The sequence below is a fragment of the Excalfactoria chinensis genome, chromosome 1 (genome assembly GCF_039878825.1).
Source record: "Excalfactoria chinensis isolate bCotChi1 chromosome 1, bCotChi1.hap2, whole genome shotgun sequence".
Classification (NCBI taxonomy): domain Eukaryota; kingdom Metazoa; phylum Chordata; class Aves; order Galliformes; family Phasianidae; genus Excalfactoria; species Excalfactoria chinensis.
Window position 1 is genome coordinate 48,343,768 of NC_092825.1, and position 15,940 is coordinate 48,359,707.

General features: G+C 55.2%; 4 protein-coding genes across 4 annotated transcripts; 1 reads left to right on the forward strand and 3 right to left on the reverse strand.

Moving 5' to 3' along the window:
• Window positions 1-2,884: 2,884 nt before the first annotated feature.
• Window positions 2,885-6,219, reverse strand: GALR3 (galanin receptor 3). The gene is given in 4 exon segments (XM_072356195.1): window positions 2,885-3,026; window positions 3,028-3,738; window positions 4,347-4,720; window positions 5,961-6,219. Coding segments are annotated over 3 exon segments (1,203 nt in total). The 5' UTR covers window positions 4,697-4,720; window positions 5,961-6,219.
• Window positions 6,220-7,141: 922 nt separating this feature from the next.
• On the forward strand, window positions 7,142-7,969 carry LOC140264564 (noggin-1-like). The gene has a single exon (XM_072360422.1). The coding sequence runs from the start codon at window positions 7,256-7,258 to the stop codon at window positions 7,967-7,969; it is 714 nt and encodes a 237-aa protein (XP_072216523.1). The 5' UTR covers window positions 7,142-7,255.
• Window positions 7,970-9,468: 1,499 nt separating this feature from the next.
• GCAT (glycine C-acetyltransferase) lies at window positions 9,469-13,173 on the reverse strand. The gene is made up of 9 exons (XM_072337280.1): window positions 12,943-13,173; window positions 12,726-12,856; window positions 12,431-12,532; window positions 11,881-12,027; window positions 11,149-11,303; window positions 10,667-10,749; window positions 10,191-10,362; window positions 9,944-10,065; window positions 9,469-9,810 (listed from the first exon to the last, which is right to left on the reverse strand). Exons 1-9 carry the CDS (start codon window positions 13,136-13,138, stop codon window positions 9,659-9,661), a joined length of 1,260 nt encoding a protein of 419 aa, XP_072193381.1. The 5' UTR covers window positions 13,139-13,173; the 3' UTR covers window positions 9,469-9,658.
• Window positions 13,174-14,638: 1,465 nt separating this feature from the next.
• H1-0 (H1.0 linker histone) lies at window positions 14,639-15,554 on the reverse strand. Its single transcript, XM_072337294.1, has one exon. The coding sequence runs from the start codon at window positions 15,431-15,433 to the stop codon at window positions 14,864-14,866; it is 570 nt and encodes a 189-aa protein (XP_072193395.1). The 5' UTR covers window positions 15,434-15,554; the 3' UTR covers window positions 14,639-14,863.
• Window positions 15,555-15,940: the final 386 nt, after the last annotated feature.

Here is a 15,940-nt window from a genome sequence, read left to right on the forward strand (position 1 = left end):
AGCCTTTCATCTGCTTCCTCCGCTCATTCAGTGAGTGAGATGGATTTCATCTCCTCTGTCACAGAAAGGTACAGGCAATAAGATGCTTTCTTTGTATGCTGCACCCGGGCAGCGTGGGAGAGCAGCCCCAGGCAGCTCAAGGCCAGTGGATGACAAGGTGAGAGAGTCAGCTGTTTTGATTAAGAAGCTGATAAAGGAGATAGGGCCAATAGCTCACCCCAGGGGCTCTTGAATCATCATTTTCCTTCTTCCATTGGATCTGCCCTCCCTGCTCCTGTCCCTGCTGCTCCACACTCAGCACATCCCAGGTGCAGCAGCCCCCCGCAAGTTTAAAGCCGAGCTCATCAGTCTGAACCATGACAAGTAATCATTAATTAAGTTGAAAAGCCGGTAGCAGAGGCTGCTGATTGCTAATCAGTCTGGAGGGGAGACTGTGTGAGAACAGCATTTCAGCTCCTTTGACTTTAATTAGTGACAGCTTTATATCAAGGACATGACACCTTTTCTTTACCTCTGCCTTTAAGCTGTTGGACCAGTTGGAGCATGTGCGTTGTTACTGGGCAAACTGGAATTCCCTCTTGGCTATTGGGCCTCCTGCTCATGTACTCCCCCAAAATGCAGGCTCTTAGACCCAGGCCGAATGAATGAATGGGAGCCACAGCTTGCAGAGGTGCTAAATGTGCCTTCTCCCCAGGTGTCCCCCCATCCTTTTTGTCCCACGTCATTTAGGTTTCACCCTTTATTAGAAGGGAGCAAGGTCAGAGCATCGCCACTCCCATCTGCCATTCCCTTCTTTCTCCAATGCTTTGGGCTGTGAAATGCAGCCACAGTTCTAGAAACAGTGCAGATGTTCCAGCACGATGAGAGGCGTGGGAGGTTCAAGGTGCAGAAAACAACATCAAGTGCTTGAATGTGAAAAGAAAAACAATCCCCACTTCAGCAACCGGGTTGGCTCCAGCATGGGGAATGGGGTGTCCTTGCTGCTGAGCTGTGCTACAGCGTCAGCACACATTTGAAGTGCCACGTCACCTGGGAATTTGACAAGTGAGCAGAGCAAGCAATAAGGGAAGATTCACGCAAGCAGAAGTAGGGGGGGGGCAAGAGAAGAGGGATAATGAGGGCTTGTAGCTCTGCTGCATCGTTTATGCACATCAGGGCTCTGCTAAGCCATGTTCCCATTATTGCATGTCCCCTCATCCCTTCCATATTGTGCTCACAGCTCTGAGAGTGTCAAAGGACAAGGACAGGGCTGTAAGCTCTTCACCTGACACTGCAGCTTCCAGCTGCTTATCAAAGGTCCCACTGTGCATGGGAGCAAGCAAGGACAGTGTGTCTGTGCAGCTCAGGACAGTGCTGACTGAGCTGCACTGCCTCTAGTGATTTAGCATTTGGCACAGGCGGTTGGCAGTGGGCTGGCAGTAAAGGGCTCCTCTCTGCCAGCTGGGGCTCCCAGCATTACTCCCTCTGTATGAATTAGCTATGAAGTGAGCAGTGCACTCCCTCCAGATTTCCCACAGCCTGGAGTCTGCCGCAGTATTTGCTCTTCGTATTCCCTCCCATAGGACTTTGCTGGGAGGGTTATCTCCACGCACACGCTTGCTGTGCTCCTGCTTGTCCTCCCTTCTACTCCTTGCCCCTCTGCCCTACCATCTCACCACCTCTTTCTGTCCCTGTGAAGGACTCCCAGCAGCTTGTACAGCCTCCAGCAGTCCATGCTGCACTGGCAGAGTTCGCATTCAGCACACATCAAACTTATCAGGAGAAGGAAATTGCTGGGGTTTATTCAGGTTAAGGAAAAGGAGAAATTCCAGCACCCTCTGTGAACCTTCTTGGCCTCCCACCCCCATTCCCATTCTTCCCAGGGTCAGGTTTGGGACCGCACTACTACAGGCTGTCATTCAGTAGTAACTACAACCAAAGGCTCTTCCACAGCTGCTCAAAGCAGGGGGGGCAATGAGGAACAACAAATGGGAAGTTGCGCTCCCAGGAGAACATCGGTCCCACGGCAGTCCTGCAGTGAGGAAGATGTTCTAACCCATTGAGCGATGGTGGCCTTGCACCCTCCTGGAAGCTCTCTCCACCACATAGAAAGGAACGGTGAGGATTTAAGATTGAGCCATGAGTGCAATCATGATTTTCATTTCATGGAGAAGAATATCTTGCCAAGTCCGTAAAGCACACAAACAGCGCTAATGCTGCCAAATTACATCACCGCTCAGAGAGCAACAGCCCCTAAAGGAAGGGATGAAACTCCATGTAAAGAACAAAGAGGAGGCAGCGGTCCTTCAGGAATTTGCGAAAGGTGAACAGAAATAAAGCAGAGATTAATCAGATGGAACAACATGGTGGGAGGAGGATTTGTGGGGGTTGCTTAGGAAGAACTGAGGATAACAGCCAAGAAACATTTCAGAACTGCAAGCAGCAAAAGGAAGTGGACAGTGTCCTGCAGTATCTGCTTGCAAGATCAAAGGCTAAGTAGGGCAGAGCTCTAGGAAACCTCCTCCACTGAGTACTTTCCGGAAGGGCAGGGCCAAGGGAAGAGACTGGACTGACGGTTCTTTCCCCTTTGAGCTGCAGAGAAACCATGAATGCACAGGAAGGGCACACAGAGGTGTCAGCATGCAAGCCCTTCAGTTCTTCACCTGCTTTGGCACGGTGGTATCATTGAGGTTTGACCAGTGAGTTCTGCAGAGGTTGTATAACCAAGCAGTTGGCACAGACTCAACGTGGTAAAGAGCAATGGCCCTCTTTGATCCGGATCTAGGAGCCAGAGAAGGGGAGGTGGACTTGGACTACCCTCAAACCATGAGAAATGTCATCACATTAACATGTCCCTCTGCTCTGCATTGATGTGACGGATAGTGGCATTCCTAGATGCATTTGCTCATTTGTAATCAACAGCCAGGCACTCTTGAGGCCTTCTTGGAGGGGTCTTGGCTAGGAGATGTCCAGCTGTTACCAAGCTTTTCTCCTCCAGCAGCTCCTTCTGAACTTCTTGTGGCTGGTGAGTCCATGCTCTGGCATGGGTCCCTCTTCCTACTGTTCTCCTTTGGGACCTGAGTCAGCTCAGTGTTGCCTCCACAGAAGCCTCCAGTGCTGTTAGTGATACCTTTGCCCACATTGACCATATGGACTTTATTTCCAGTTCTCCTCTTCCTGTTCTTGTTCTGGAAGAAGAGGCAGGTGAAGACCTGCTTGAAACGCTTTCGGAAATGCTTGGAGACGAGCGCGTAGACGATTGGGTTGAGGCAGGAATTGGCATATGAAAGGCAGTGGGAAGCCAGTCGGCAGGCGTAAGTGGCTCGGTTGAAAGGGAAGTGGCCAAACCAGAAGCACAGGATAACCAGATGGTGTGGAAGCCAGCAGAGGCAGAACAGGATGGCTACAGCCACAATCATCTTGGTGACCTTACGCTTGGCCTTCCGGGACTCTGAGATCCTCTCTATAGGGTCTACAGAGGTCCACAGGAACTTGATGGTTCTGGCGTATGCCAGGCTCACTACAGTCACAGGTAAGAGGTATCCAACTACAAACGTAAGGATGTCCAGAATCTTTCGGCGTTGGTCCTCCCAGACGGGGACGCAGATGGGCACCCCATGGTAATGGACAATCTGGTAGTAACTGAGGTAAGGTCCTGCAAAGAGTAGCGATAGCAACCAGATCACTACAATGGCTACTCCTGCATTTTGGGTAGTGCGGAGATCCCGGGACTTCAGTGGATACCGAATGGCCAGGTACCTGGTGGGGAGGTGAAGGAGAGACCAAACACGATGTGGGTGAGATGTCTCATTGCCCTCCTGCCCCACAAAGCTGCCTTCTGTCTCCTGCCCCATGAATGTGCACCCATGCACCTATGCAGCTACCAATCTCTCCCCTTCCTCACCTCTACAGCAAGAATGGTGTCATCCCAACATGGGATCTGGGATCTCCACTGCCTGCATTGCTCAGAAAGGGCAAGCAACATGCCTCTTGAGTCAGGGAAGAGGACTGAAATAGGACACAGAGAGCTACCTGTTTCTCCCCTGGTGCATTGCTTCCCTGAGGATTTGGCATTCTTGGCTTGGCACAAGCCTGAATGCATGCCTACAATCCTTCTGCCCAAGTAAGGAAAATAAAGGATAAGTAACTAGACCAAGAGCTTGGCTGGGAGATGGGAGAATGTATGGGAGGTGCAGAGTAACATTGGAAGGATGAATCTGATGGTCCTGACACTGGGGCGACCTAACCTGCTCCTTACAGGGCACTCAGTAGGGTAGGCACTGTACTTTTTCTTTCTTTTTCTTAGTTCAAGGGTGACAAACATATTGACCCTGAGCTGAGGGACTCAATGTACAGAGGACACTTGCCTGTCAATGGAGACCGTAGCCAGGGTGAAGCTGCTGGCGTACATGGTGAGGTAGATCAGGAAATGCACAGCCTTGCAGGCGAAGGCCCCAAAGAGCCACCCATCCAAGGTGTAAATGGTGGCTTGGAAGGGGACACAGCAAATGATGAAACAGAGGTCAGCCACAGCCAGGTTGAGGATGAAGAGGTTGGTGGTGTTGTACTTCACTTGGCCGTTCCGCAGCAGCACAGCCAGCACCAGTCCATTCCCCACAGTGCCCAGAAGAAAGATGAGGGAGAAGATGATGGGCACGATGATCCCTGCTGCTGGCAGCTCTGGGCTGTCAGAGGAGACATTCCAGCCCCCTGGCATCTCTCCCTCTCTGACAGTGGGATCCTGTGCATAGAGAGAGACAGTCTAGATTCACACCCCAATCACAGTATCTGCTGACCTCCCAGCCCCCTTGGAAGACCCCTTGCTCCACCACTTGGCCTCTCCTGCATTCCTCCTACATACAATACGCTGCTAAACCTCAGGTTTTCAAGTCTTTATCCCAGCTGATGTTCCACTGGCCTCAGCCAGGGCTGCAAGAACATAGGGAAGGGGAGGTTGAGAGGAACGTGGGGCTGAGACACCTCCAGCAGCAGGAACTCTACAGCAGAAGCATCATGCTGTGCTCACAAAGGTGCCGTCCCCATCCCACAGGTGACTGCTCCTCATTCCTCCTGCAGCAGCTGTTTTACAGAGAGGACCTGTGACTAAGGGCAGTAATCCTGATGCTGGTAGGTAATGGGCTGGATGATGGTAGCTGAATCGGCAGCGCGGACAGTGGAGAAAACAATCTGCATTGTACTGTATCATATTTAATGTTTTTTCAATTCAGAGTTCAAAGTATCTCTGAGAAAAGCAGTTGGGATGTGTTTGGTCTTTATGTTTGGGGCTTTGTTAGCCCTATGGGTTGTGCAGGCAAGAAGAATTTGGCTGCTAGGTCCTATCTTGTCCCTGGCCCCTATCAGTACTCACTCAGTTCTCCAGTTGAACTCTTGCTCTTTGCACAGCTCTGCATCTCTCCCTGCGACATGGGAAAGGGTGGGGGGCAGACCTTGGAGCTGCCCAAAACGCAGCACAGCAGTCATAACAAGGGAGTGATTTATCCCCCAAACTCAAGGAACAGGGTGCTGCGATTCGTGGCCAAACTTCTCCCAGCACTGCACACCACCATACACAGACAAGGAGCACAAACACCTTATCTCCTAACGAGCCTTTGCCTTCTTGTTCTTTCATTAGAACAAATTGTCCTTCGCTGTGCAGCAGTCAAGATGGAAAGGCACGGTTATCTAGCAACAGTTGACATGCAATTAACTCTTCTCGGGTCATGCAAGCTCTTTCACCCCACACTGCCCTATCTCTCTGCTCGTGCCACTTCTTCCCAGCACATTCTGTACAGCACTGAAAACTCATCTCTGCTTCTGCACTCCCCTCTGTCCCACCAGTGAGTTCCCAGCTCCTCTGCCCTGGTCCTGTGGGACCTTCTTGCACAAGCAGAAGATTGCAGTCTCCCTCTGGGCACACCCCTTGCAAGTAGGCTGTGGGGCAGCTCTGGGCTCATCCTGAGGCTTGGATAACCGGCACTCACCTTTACAAGGAAAGGCCTGTAGCTTCTCCACTTGCTCTGGGTAGACCTCCAGAAAAGCGTGGGCAGCGGCAGTGAGGAGGAGGCAGACCTTCATCAGCAGGATGTGGGACACTGACAGTTTCTTCTAGCAGTGCTGTCAGCGATGCCTGACGCTCTGCTGCATCCCCTGTCCCCCTGCTCCCTCTTCTCGCTCTCGCACTAAGCTCTCTCCTTCTGGAGCTCCTTGCACGTTCTCTCTCCCCTCCTTTTCCCTCCCTCTGCTTTAGCTGCTGATCCATTGATCTCTCTCCGTAATATTTTTTTCCCCTCTCCCTGAGGTTGGGTTTGGAGTTAACTCCTCTCTTCCCAGCCTTCCTGTGGGTTCAGGTGCTTCCACCAAAGGAGGAGGGGGGGCAGCGTGAATGGGAGGATGGAGGTGGGCAGGATCCCACAGATCTCCCACCTCTATGTGCCTGGGATGCGTTTCCCTACATTTCCAGGGAGTGTGGATGTCTCAGCCTGCCAGACCCCTACCTCATCCTTGGGATGTGGGTCTAAGTCCTGCGAAGAATGAGCAAATAATTGCTATTTTTAGCTGTTAATTAATTGCTAGCGGCATGGCAAAAAGTGCTGCGGCACAAAGCAGATGAAGTCTCAGACCTGGGGTTGGAGGTTGAAGTGGGCTTTGTTCTCTGTCTAGAGCAGGTCTGACCTCTCACCAGCATTTCACTCCCTGGAGAGGGAGGACAGGCTGTCCAGTAAGGGCACCTCCAGACGTCCAGCTTTGTTATCACCACCTGGGACAGTGTGTGCTCTGGCTGCTCACAAGAAGCAGCTGTAACCCACACAGCCCTCCCACCCTTGGTCCTTCTGGAATGGGACACATTCCTGTGATGGGGATGAGTGTGGTTTGGTGATCCTTTCTCAGCAAGACCTCAAAGCTGTCAGCTTCCCTTTGCTGGGAAGGTCCAGCCTGCCTCATCAAGCACAGTCATGGGGCAGGATGGGGAGGAGGAGAAGGAGGCGCTGGATTCTTCCCCTCCATGGCAGCGGGTTCTCTCAGGGGCAGCACAGTTGGAGGTATGTGGGGGAAAAAAAGAGGCATAAGTGGGGTCCTGCTGCCCTATCTCACACCTCGGTCTGGTGGGAGGCTCCGCCACCTGCTGATGTCAGCAGGGAGCAAAGCGTCCCCATGCGTGCGGGCGGGCAGACGGGTATCATCATCCGCAACCAAGGAAAAGGGGAAGGCCGTGCTCGAGACACACCGATAACCCAGGGCACGTGGCTGCCTGCCACGTCCCACAGCACCGCTCGCCATGCAGGGCGCCCGCTGCTGCCTCCTGCTACTCTTCTGCCTGCTGCCACTGCTTGCCACCAGCCTGGAAGACCCCCGGGAGCCGCTGCCGCCGCCATTCAGCACCTCCGACCCTACTGCCCACCTGCTGCGCGGCCGCCCCTCGGCCCCGGTGCGGCCCTACAGCCTCTCGCTCTCCCCCGAGGACTATCGCTACGCACCCAAGCCTCGCCACCTACGGCCCGGCCGACTGCGCCGGCTGCTGGGCCCGGCCTTTGACCCCTTCTGGATGTCGTCCGAGGAGCCGCTAGGCCGCAACCTCAGCGCCAAGGAGGATCTGGAAACCATGAGCCGGGAGCTGGCGGAGGGCAGCGGGCGGTACCGCCGCAAGCTGTGGAGGGAGGTGGAGGGGATGGAGCTGCCCCCAGAGCTGCCCGTCGACATGATGCGGTCTTTAAGGCGCTGGCTGGTGGAGAGAGCCTCGTGCCGCCTCACCTCCACATGGGTGGACCTGGGGCCCGTCTTCTGGCCCCGCTGGGTGCGACACACCGCCTGCGGGACAGGCCCTCCCTCCTGCTCGTGGCCCCCAGGCATGGTGTGCCGCCCAGCACAGCTCGCTCACCTCAAGCTGCTGGCTTGGCACTGCTGGGCTGCCCGGCCCCCTGGACCCCCGCAATGTGCATGGCGGCAGATCCCCTACCCCGTGGTGGTGGCCTGCAAGTGCTCCTGCCGCTAAGGGGGTGGGAAATAAAGGGCTGAAAGCCAAACGGGTCTTTTATGGGTGTTTGATTGTGGGGTGGATTTGGCTGCACGCGGATCCCAGTAGGGCTTGATTCAAGATGGGGTGGTGCGGGCCTGAGAATCGTAGAGTCATGCAGTTTGGAAAGAGCACTAAGATCATGGAGTCCAACCATCAGCCCGTGCCTGTGACCATACATGCCTGTGGGAACAGAGCTGAGGTGCAACAAAGCCACGGGGAGAGGTGGGTTGAACCTCAGGGTGGTCACCATGGTGGGTTGGAAGAGGGGCAGGCTTGGGACTGGGTTATGGTGGCACAGTGAGGGTGGGTGGAGGTGCGAGCCCAGAGCTGGAAGTGCTCACGTGCATCTGAGAGTGGGATGGGGGTGATGGGGGACCCACACATACCCCACATCAGTCATGTAGAAGGTGGCAGCCCAGGACAGGGGTGGATCCATCTAGGATGGCTCATTCTAGGAAACAGCCTGGAGAGGCAGCACAGAGAAAAAAAACCCTCTGCTTTCTGGTCTAAAAGCCATAAAGAACCACAAACCAGCCCTACGCATTGAAGAAATACAAGCTGGAGGGTTTGCCTGGGAACAAAGCACTACCACACCTCCTGCAGTCAGTGACGGCTGTGCTATTCATTTCCAGCCTGACCCATGCACCTTCCTGGCACTGCGGTTCCCAGTGCTGTGCAGCCCGCAGCCTACTGCAGGATTTGGCCTTGAAGCAGCGAGAGAGGCCAGGCAAACATTCCCTTGAGCTCTTAGCGCTGTCACATTTAAAAAGAGGAGCTCATCTCCTGCTTTTGCATGGCCACGGGGCCAAAGCACCACCACTCCAGCACAGCTTAGAGGAACCAATCCAGAGCTGTCAGCTGTCTGTGTGTTCTCTGCTGCATGAAAATTGTGCGCAATGGAAGGGAATTACAGGTTTCTATCACCTGCTCCGTTTCCGGCCTCGGATGTAAAGCCTCGTGGCCAGCTGCTGGGCTGTGGTGTGTAAGCACCACATGCCAGGGTGAGAGCCCCGTGGTCAGGGTGGAGGGACTCTGCACACCCTCACCTGTCTTTAAGTGTCCCTGTTCATTGCAGGGGAGTTGGAGCAGATGGCCTTTAAGGGTCCCTTCCAATATCAAATGATTCTGTGGTGAGGGCAATGAGCAGAGCATCAGGGCTGGCCCAGAGCACCAAGCAAGCAAGCCTTTGCCCTGTCCCATACTGGCTGTTGGTGGCATGGGTAGCCAAGGGCTGATGCATAACCTGAGAAATTCTCCTGGTGGGGAATTACTGTGGGGTCACATTTTGGGACCTGCAGGATGGGCTCTGAGGAACCAAATAACCTCAGGCTGACCAGCAGCATCACATTTCCACCTGCAGAAGGGGAGAGGTGCACTTCAGTGCCCTTGCTGAGGCTACACAGCAGACGCCTAACAGCACGAGAGGACAGAAAGTGGTAGCAACTCCTGTATGAGAATGCAAGAGCCATACAACTACTCACTGCACTGCAGGAAGTCTTTAATGCTACAGATGATGCTGCTAGCACAGTGTAACAGTCAGAGTCTCCCACAGGCTGCAGTGCCTCAGGGTCCTGTGTTGAGCAGTGTGCCATTCAGGCCTCACAGGCACAGGCACTTGTCTTGGTGGTGGGCAGAAGGACACTAGGGGATGAGTCTGGCAGCCCCTCAAGGCAGTGCTCCATGTTTCCGTCCCACCTCGATGAAGGCTTCTACGCAGCGGTCGATGTCTTCGTCACTATGCACGGCTGAGATTTGGACCCGGATGCGGGCTTTGCCCTTGGGGACCACAGGGTAGCTGAAGCCAATGACGTAAATGCCTGGAGAGGAAAAGCACGGAGAGCTGGAGCTGGCCAGGAGGGAAGGCTGAGGTGACAGTGGGTGACAGAAAGGCTTCTGGCTTCCTGCTTTCGGTGCTACATGCCTTCATGCATGGCTCCCTGCCCCACTCACCTCTGCTCAGCATGTCCTCAGCCATCACGGCAGCCAGCCGGGCATCCCCCAGCATGACGGGGCAGATGGGGTGGTCCTTTCCTGAGATGGTGAAGCCGGCTGCCGTCATCTTGCTCCTGAACCTGGCGAGAGGAATGAGGAGATGAGTACAACCCAGGCCATTGAGGGCTGAGTGTGATTCTAAATCTCCCCTCTGACACGCACACGGGCACACGAGGAGGAGGTGAGCTGAAGCGTGGCCCCTCACCGTTGGGTCTTGGCAGCCATGGATTGTGCGATAGCGTTGCTCTCCATGAGCAGGTCCAGGGCCTTGGAGGCACAGCCCACCACGGCGGGGGGCAGGCTGTTGGAGAAGAGGTAGGGGCGGGAGCGCTGGCGGAGCAAATCGATGAGGGGTTTGGGGCCTGTTGTGTACCCGCCTGCAGAGGGAGGAAAGGGGCAAGGCACCCTCAGGGTGACATGTTCAGAGTGGGCAACTTGTTCCCTACAGAAGACATTTTATCACAGACCAGGAGTAAAAAGAAGTCACAGCTGATGTCTTTTACCAAGAGCGTCCACCTTGACCTCATTAGCATCTCCACTGTGAAGTCAAGAACTCAGCAGGACCTCCCTTGGCCCTGAGGCAGAGTCCCAGACTGAGCCTCATGCCATGAGTAGGAAAAGAAGAGCATATACTGGAACTCTTTAGGGCATGGAGGGCTTCAGACAAGGAAATGCCATCACCTGCAGCTCCTCCAAGAGCTTTTCCCAGGGTAGAGTTGATGATGGTGACCTTGTCCATCACACCCAGGAGCTCATCGGTACCCCTGCAGGAAAGGAAATGTCACATCATCAACCATGCCAGCGTGCACCTGTAATGCTGCTCTTCTCATCAAGGGGAAGGCAGGTTTCTTGCATCCTCCCTCTGATAAAGGAGAAACATTTCACTGTGCTTTTTCAACCCAAACGTTGCCTTTCCTTTCTCCTGCAGATGTGTCCAATATGTTCTCCTGCTTTGCGTTCTCTACCCCAAAAAGACAAGCCAGATATGGCATTCTGTCTCCCTACCAGCTCTCTTGATAACAGCATCAACACAAGGCTGTAACTCATGAAGCACTCAATAGCCTTTCTCTGTCCCTCTAGACACTGCAAACACAACTGTGCAAGGTGATGCCAGAAAGCCCCCAGAGTCTCTAGTAGTGGTGAAGGGCAAAGCAGCCCCTTACCGGCCATTGGGACCGAGGAATCCCGTGGCATGGCACTCATCGATGAAGACTAAGGCATCATACTTCTGGGCCAGCTGGCAGATCTCCCGCAGGGGCGCAATGTCACCATCCATAGAGAAGGCACCATCGGTGGCCACCAGTCGTAGGCGGTGTTTCTGTGGGAGAGAACCGCATGGAGGCTGGGATACAGCCCTTGCCCCACCTGCTGTACGGTGTGGGTACAACAAACCAAGATGGGGATGCAAACAGGATGTTAGTTGTAGAAGCCAGCTGCTTTCCCACCACCAAAAAGGGCACAGTTATAACTCTATGACTCTCTCATTCTCTACAACGACCTGAAAAGAGGTTGTAGAGAAGTGGGGAGTTGGCCTCTTCTGCCAGGTAACAGCGATAGGATGAGAGGTAACAGCCTCAGGTAGCACTAAGGGAGGTTCAGGTTGGGTATGAGGAATGATTTCTCATCAGTAAGAGCAGTGCTGCAGTGGCACAGGCTGCCCAGGGAGGTGGTGCAGTCACCATCCCTGGAGGTGTTCCAGAGCCGTGTGGATGTGGCACTGAGGGACGTGGTCAGTGGGCATGGTGGGGATGGGCTGCTGGTTGAACTGTATGACCTTGGAGGTCTTTTCCAACCTTGATGATCCCATGATTCTATGGGATGGGAAAGGGCTGAGTGCAACTTTGAGGGCTGGTTACTGCCCAGCTGCACCATGGGATGCAGCACAGCGCTGGTACCTGTGCGTCCTGCAGCTTGGCTTCCAAGTCATGCATGTCCATATGCTTGTAGCGGTACTTGTTGGCCTTACAGAGGCGGATCCCATCGATGATGGACGCATGGTTCAGCTCATCTGACAGCACCGCATCCTCCGGGGTCAGCAGAGCCTGCCCACGCCAAACAGATCAAATCAGCTTTAAGGGCAAAGACAGACTAGCACATCTGCCCCGAGCTGTGGTGCCCCATCCACATTCAAGGCCAGGTTGGATGGGGCCCTGGGCAGCCTGAGCTGGTGAGCGGCAGCCCTGTGCATGGCATGGGGCTGGAACAGGACAGCCTTTAAGGACCCTTCCAACCCACCTATTTTATGATTCTATGAGCCGCAGGGTGTCCCTCCATCCAAAACCTGACAGCCTTTGCCAGTGCCAAGGACAAAGCTGCTTTTGACTACAGCTGACGCTGCAAAATTTCCCACTTCCCTCCCCATCTCCCTCCATGGTTTACTGAGGGCTGTTTCATCAGCTACACACTCCCCTCCTCTTTGCACAGCACAAATGAAGTGCCCCGAACCTCAAAGATGCCAGCGTTGGCATCAAAGCAGCTGGCATAGAGAATGGCATCCTCCCTCTGGTGGAAGCGTGCGATCTTCTCCTCCAGGTCCTTGTGTATGCTCTAAAGAGAGGACGGAAGGAAGCGAAGCAAGCATCACTGCTTGGCTTGAGCAAGTTTCTGCTTGCCTGCTGCTGACAGCAGAAAATAGCCACCTATTACCCAGGAAAGGTGTGTGTGGGAGAAGTTCATCGTGCTCAGAAACACGGCCCTAAAAGCACGGCAAATGGCTTTAAAGACAAGAGGTGCCCGGTACCTGCGTGCCACAGATGAAGCGAACAGAGCTGAGCCCGGCACCGAACTCCTCCAGGGCCTGCACGGCAGCGCGGATCACCTGCGGGTGGCTGGCGAGCCCCAGGTAGTTGTTGGCGCAGAAGTTGAGGATCCCTGCGGGCAGACACAGACACCGAAACACAGCGGTCGAACCAGCCACACGCCCCCGAGGGACTCCCCCCCCTCCGGCTCTCACGCACCGGCTCCGCCACCCGCCAGCCGGAGGTGCGGGCCCTGGCGGGAGGCGATGACTCTCTCGCTCTTCCAGGTGCCGGCCCCGCGGATCCCCTCTAACTCTCCCTCCAGCCACCGCCGGAGCTGCGCTGCCGCTGCCCCCGAGGCGGCCCGGTTAGTCCCGGTGCTCCGCACCGCACGCACCGCCGCTACGCGCCACATCGCCGCACCGCGCCACGCCGCGCCAGGGGGCGGTACCCCGCCGGCCAATGAGGATGCGCGTTGCGGACACTCCCATCAGCGCGGAGCCTCCCTTAAAGGGGCAATGCTCCTGAGGTGGGCCCTAGCACCCTGAGGCGTTGCGTTAGGACTTGGACGTGCGGCGCTAGGACCCAGCAGGTTGGCTCTGTGCTGAAGCCTGAGGGGGACACCGGGCTCCTTTGGGAGGTGTTGTTTCTTAGCCTTGGGGTATGGATCCGAGAGGGGAGGGAAATTTGGATGCTTGTGGCTGAAAGGGCTGGGGAACCTCAGCTGGGAGGTGTTGAGGTCTTTGAGTGAAACGGAGGGATGCTCTGGCCCAAGGGGGATCCATCGAGTCCAAATTTGGGTGAAGAGTGTCCATATGCTTTAGGAACCAATGGGATTTAGGAACAAGCAGCCCAGGAGGTTATGTGCCAGAGCCTAAGGGGTCTGGGCATGAAGGCACATAATGGACTGAGGTTCAAGAAGCCAAAGAGTGCTCCCATCCAAGGGACTTGGGGTCCTCATCCCAGGTGATGTGGTTCTTTGCATCCAAGTGGGTTATGGGTGCTCAGCACAAGAGTCAGTGAAACGACAGCTTGTAGGATTTAACCCAATGGGTTTGTGTGTAACCACCTGAGATGACTGTGAAACCTTTGGTGTGAGAGGTGTAGGACCTGCCAGGAATACCCGAGTTTGAGGAATCCCAATGTCTTTTGGTCAAAGGGATTTGTGACCCACTGGGTTTAGACACCAGGATCCCAACTGGATTGGGATCCTCTACACACCACTGTAGCTGGCTAGAGGTCCTATGGGCAGAATGTTTTAGGATCCCGATGTCCAGAATGCCAAGCACCCGGTTCTTGAGAGGGGTTTGGGCTCTTCAACCTGAGTCTGGGAGCCTTTGGTACAAGGACCTTAGGAACGAGAGCCCAAAGGGATTACAGTCCTCCAGGCCAAGGATTTCAGCACCCTGAACTACAAGGTAATTTAGTGGGATCCCCTGTGCCTCAGAGGTTTGGGCAACATCTACCTGAGTCATTTAGGAACATCAGAGCAATGGAATGGAAGGAAGAGCCCGAAAGGTGAAGACCCTGGGCCCTGGGAATTTAGGCACAGCATGCCTACGGGAGATGTCCACAAGGACTTGAAACGGAGCAGTAGGGCCGTCCCATTGGGCTCTTAGCCAGCCCTGTGGGTTGGGACGTTGCAGGGCCTTGTATGGTCTTGGGGCTGCGCCAAGCCCTTGGTGGTAGCAGCAATCAACCCCACCCCAATGGCCCGCACCACCGCCCGGCCACACTGTTATCTCCAGCCCTCACGCGCTGGGCTGGCGGGCTGTGCCCCGCTCCTGGGGACAAGGAGGAGTCCCCTCTCCTCCTCCTGGCTCTCACAGCCCTCCTACCTCCCCCCAAGTCTTCCACCCCCCCCCACCGCAACCCTCCAGCCCCGCGGCAAGATGAAATAAACACTCAGAGAAAGTAGCTTTTATAAACGGGAACTCTTCCATATGGAAGAAATTCCTTTTTTTTTTTCTTTTTCTTTTTTTTTTGTTTTGTTTTGTTTTTTCCCTTTCATTCGTTGCCTTCTTTTAGCTGTTAGGAAGAGATCGACTTATAAAATTCGCAAATAGAACGAGGTAAAAATAAAGGCAAAAGCTATTTACAGAAACCAACGGGGAGAGCCTGGGCAAATCCTCCAGGCTGCTCACTTCTTCTTGGGTGATTTCCGGGCACCGGATTTGGCTCTGGGTTTCGACCGCTTCACCTTCTTGGCCTTGGAGACCTTCCGCGACTTGGCCTTAAAAGTCTTTGGCTTCTTGGCCTTCTTAGGGCTGGCCCGCGACTTCTTCCTGGCCTTCCTGGCGGTGGTTTTGGCCTTCTTGGCCGGTGACCTGGCCTTCCTGGGCCTCGCCGCCTTCTTGGGAGACGTGGACCTCCTGATGGCCTTCTTCTTCCTGGGAGACCTCTTGGTCTTGTCGCTCTTGGCCAAGCGGAAGGAGCCGGAGGCGCCGACCCCTTTGGTCTGCTTGAGGACGCCGGCAGCCAGGAGACGCCGAATGGAGAGCTTGATCTGCAGGTCGGCGTTCTGGCCCACCTTGTAGTGGCTCTTCACGTACTTCTGGATGGATTGCCGCGAGGAGCCGCCGCGGCTCTTATCCGCACGGATGGCCGCCGTGATCATCTCCGAGTAGGTGGGGTGCGACGCCGGGCGCCGCGATGCCTTCGCCCGCTTGGGTTTGGCTGGGGCTGGGGATAAGACCAGGCTCTCCGTCATGGCTGGCGCTTCACCCCGCAGCGGGGCACCGGGGTTACGGAGCTAAAAGAGGAGCCGCCAGCAACAACGGATGTGGGGCTGCTCCTGCTGCTGCTGCTGCCGCCGCGTCTGCAGCCGCACATGCCAGCAGCACACATTTAAGGGTGAGGCACGGACCGTAGGGAGGACTGCGTGTCCCCGTGTCCCCTCTGCCCCGCCCCGCAGTGACATACATGGGGCAGGCAGGGAGGGACAAGGTTGGGACAAAAAGGGATGTGATGGGGGAAGAGGTGGACGCTGGGGTTGGACATTAAGGGATGGAGAGGGATGTGGCGGGGAGAGGGTGAGACACCGTGGGAATAGGATGGATACTGAGACTGGACACCAGGGGATAAGGTGCGACATCACGGAGACGGGGGTGGACACTGAGGCTGGACAGCAGAGGACAAGGAGGGATATGGTGGGGACAAGGGTGGACACTGGGTTGGATAGCAGGGGACAGGGAGAGATGTGGTGGGGCAAAGGAGT

Excerpts from the sequence above, each read along its gene's own strand:
- LOC140264564 (XM_072360422.1), top strand. The coding sequence starts at position 7,256 with ATGCAGGGCGCCCGCTGCTGCCTCCTGCTACTCTTCTGCCTGCTGCCA.
- GCAT (XM_072337280.1), bottom strand. The coding sequence starts at position 13,138 with ATGTGGCGCGTAGCGGCGGTGCGTGCGGTGCGGAGCACCGGGACTAAC. Across the intron at positions 10,750-11,148 it reads TTCCTCGGTCCCAATGGCCG|GGGTACCGATGAGCTCCTGG; the intron begins GTAAGGGGCTGC and ends CCTTTCCTGCAG. Across the intron at positions 10,363-10,666 it reads AGCTCTTGGAGGAGCTGCAG|GCGGGTACACAACAGGCCCC; the intron begins GTGATGGCATTT and ends CTCCCTCTGCAG.
- H1-0 (XM_072337294.1), bottom strand. The coding sequence starts at position 15,433 with ATGACGGAGAGCCTGGTCTTATCCCCAGCCCCAGCCAAACCCAAGCGG.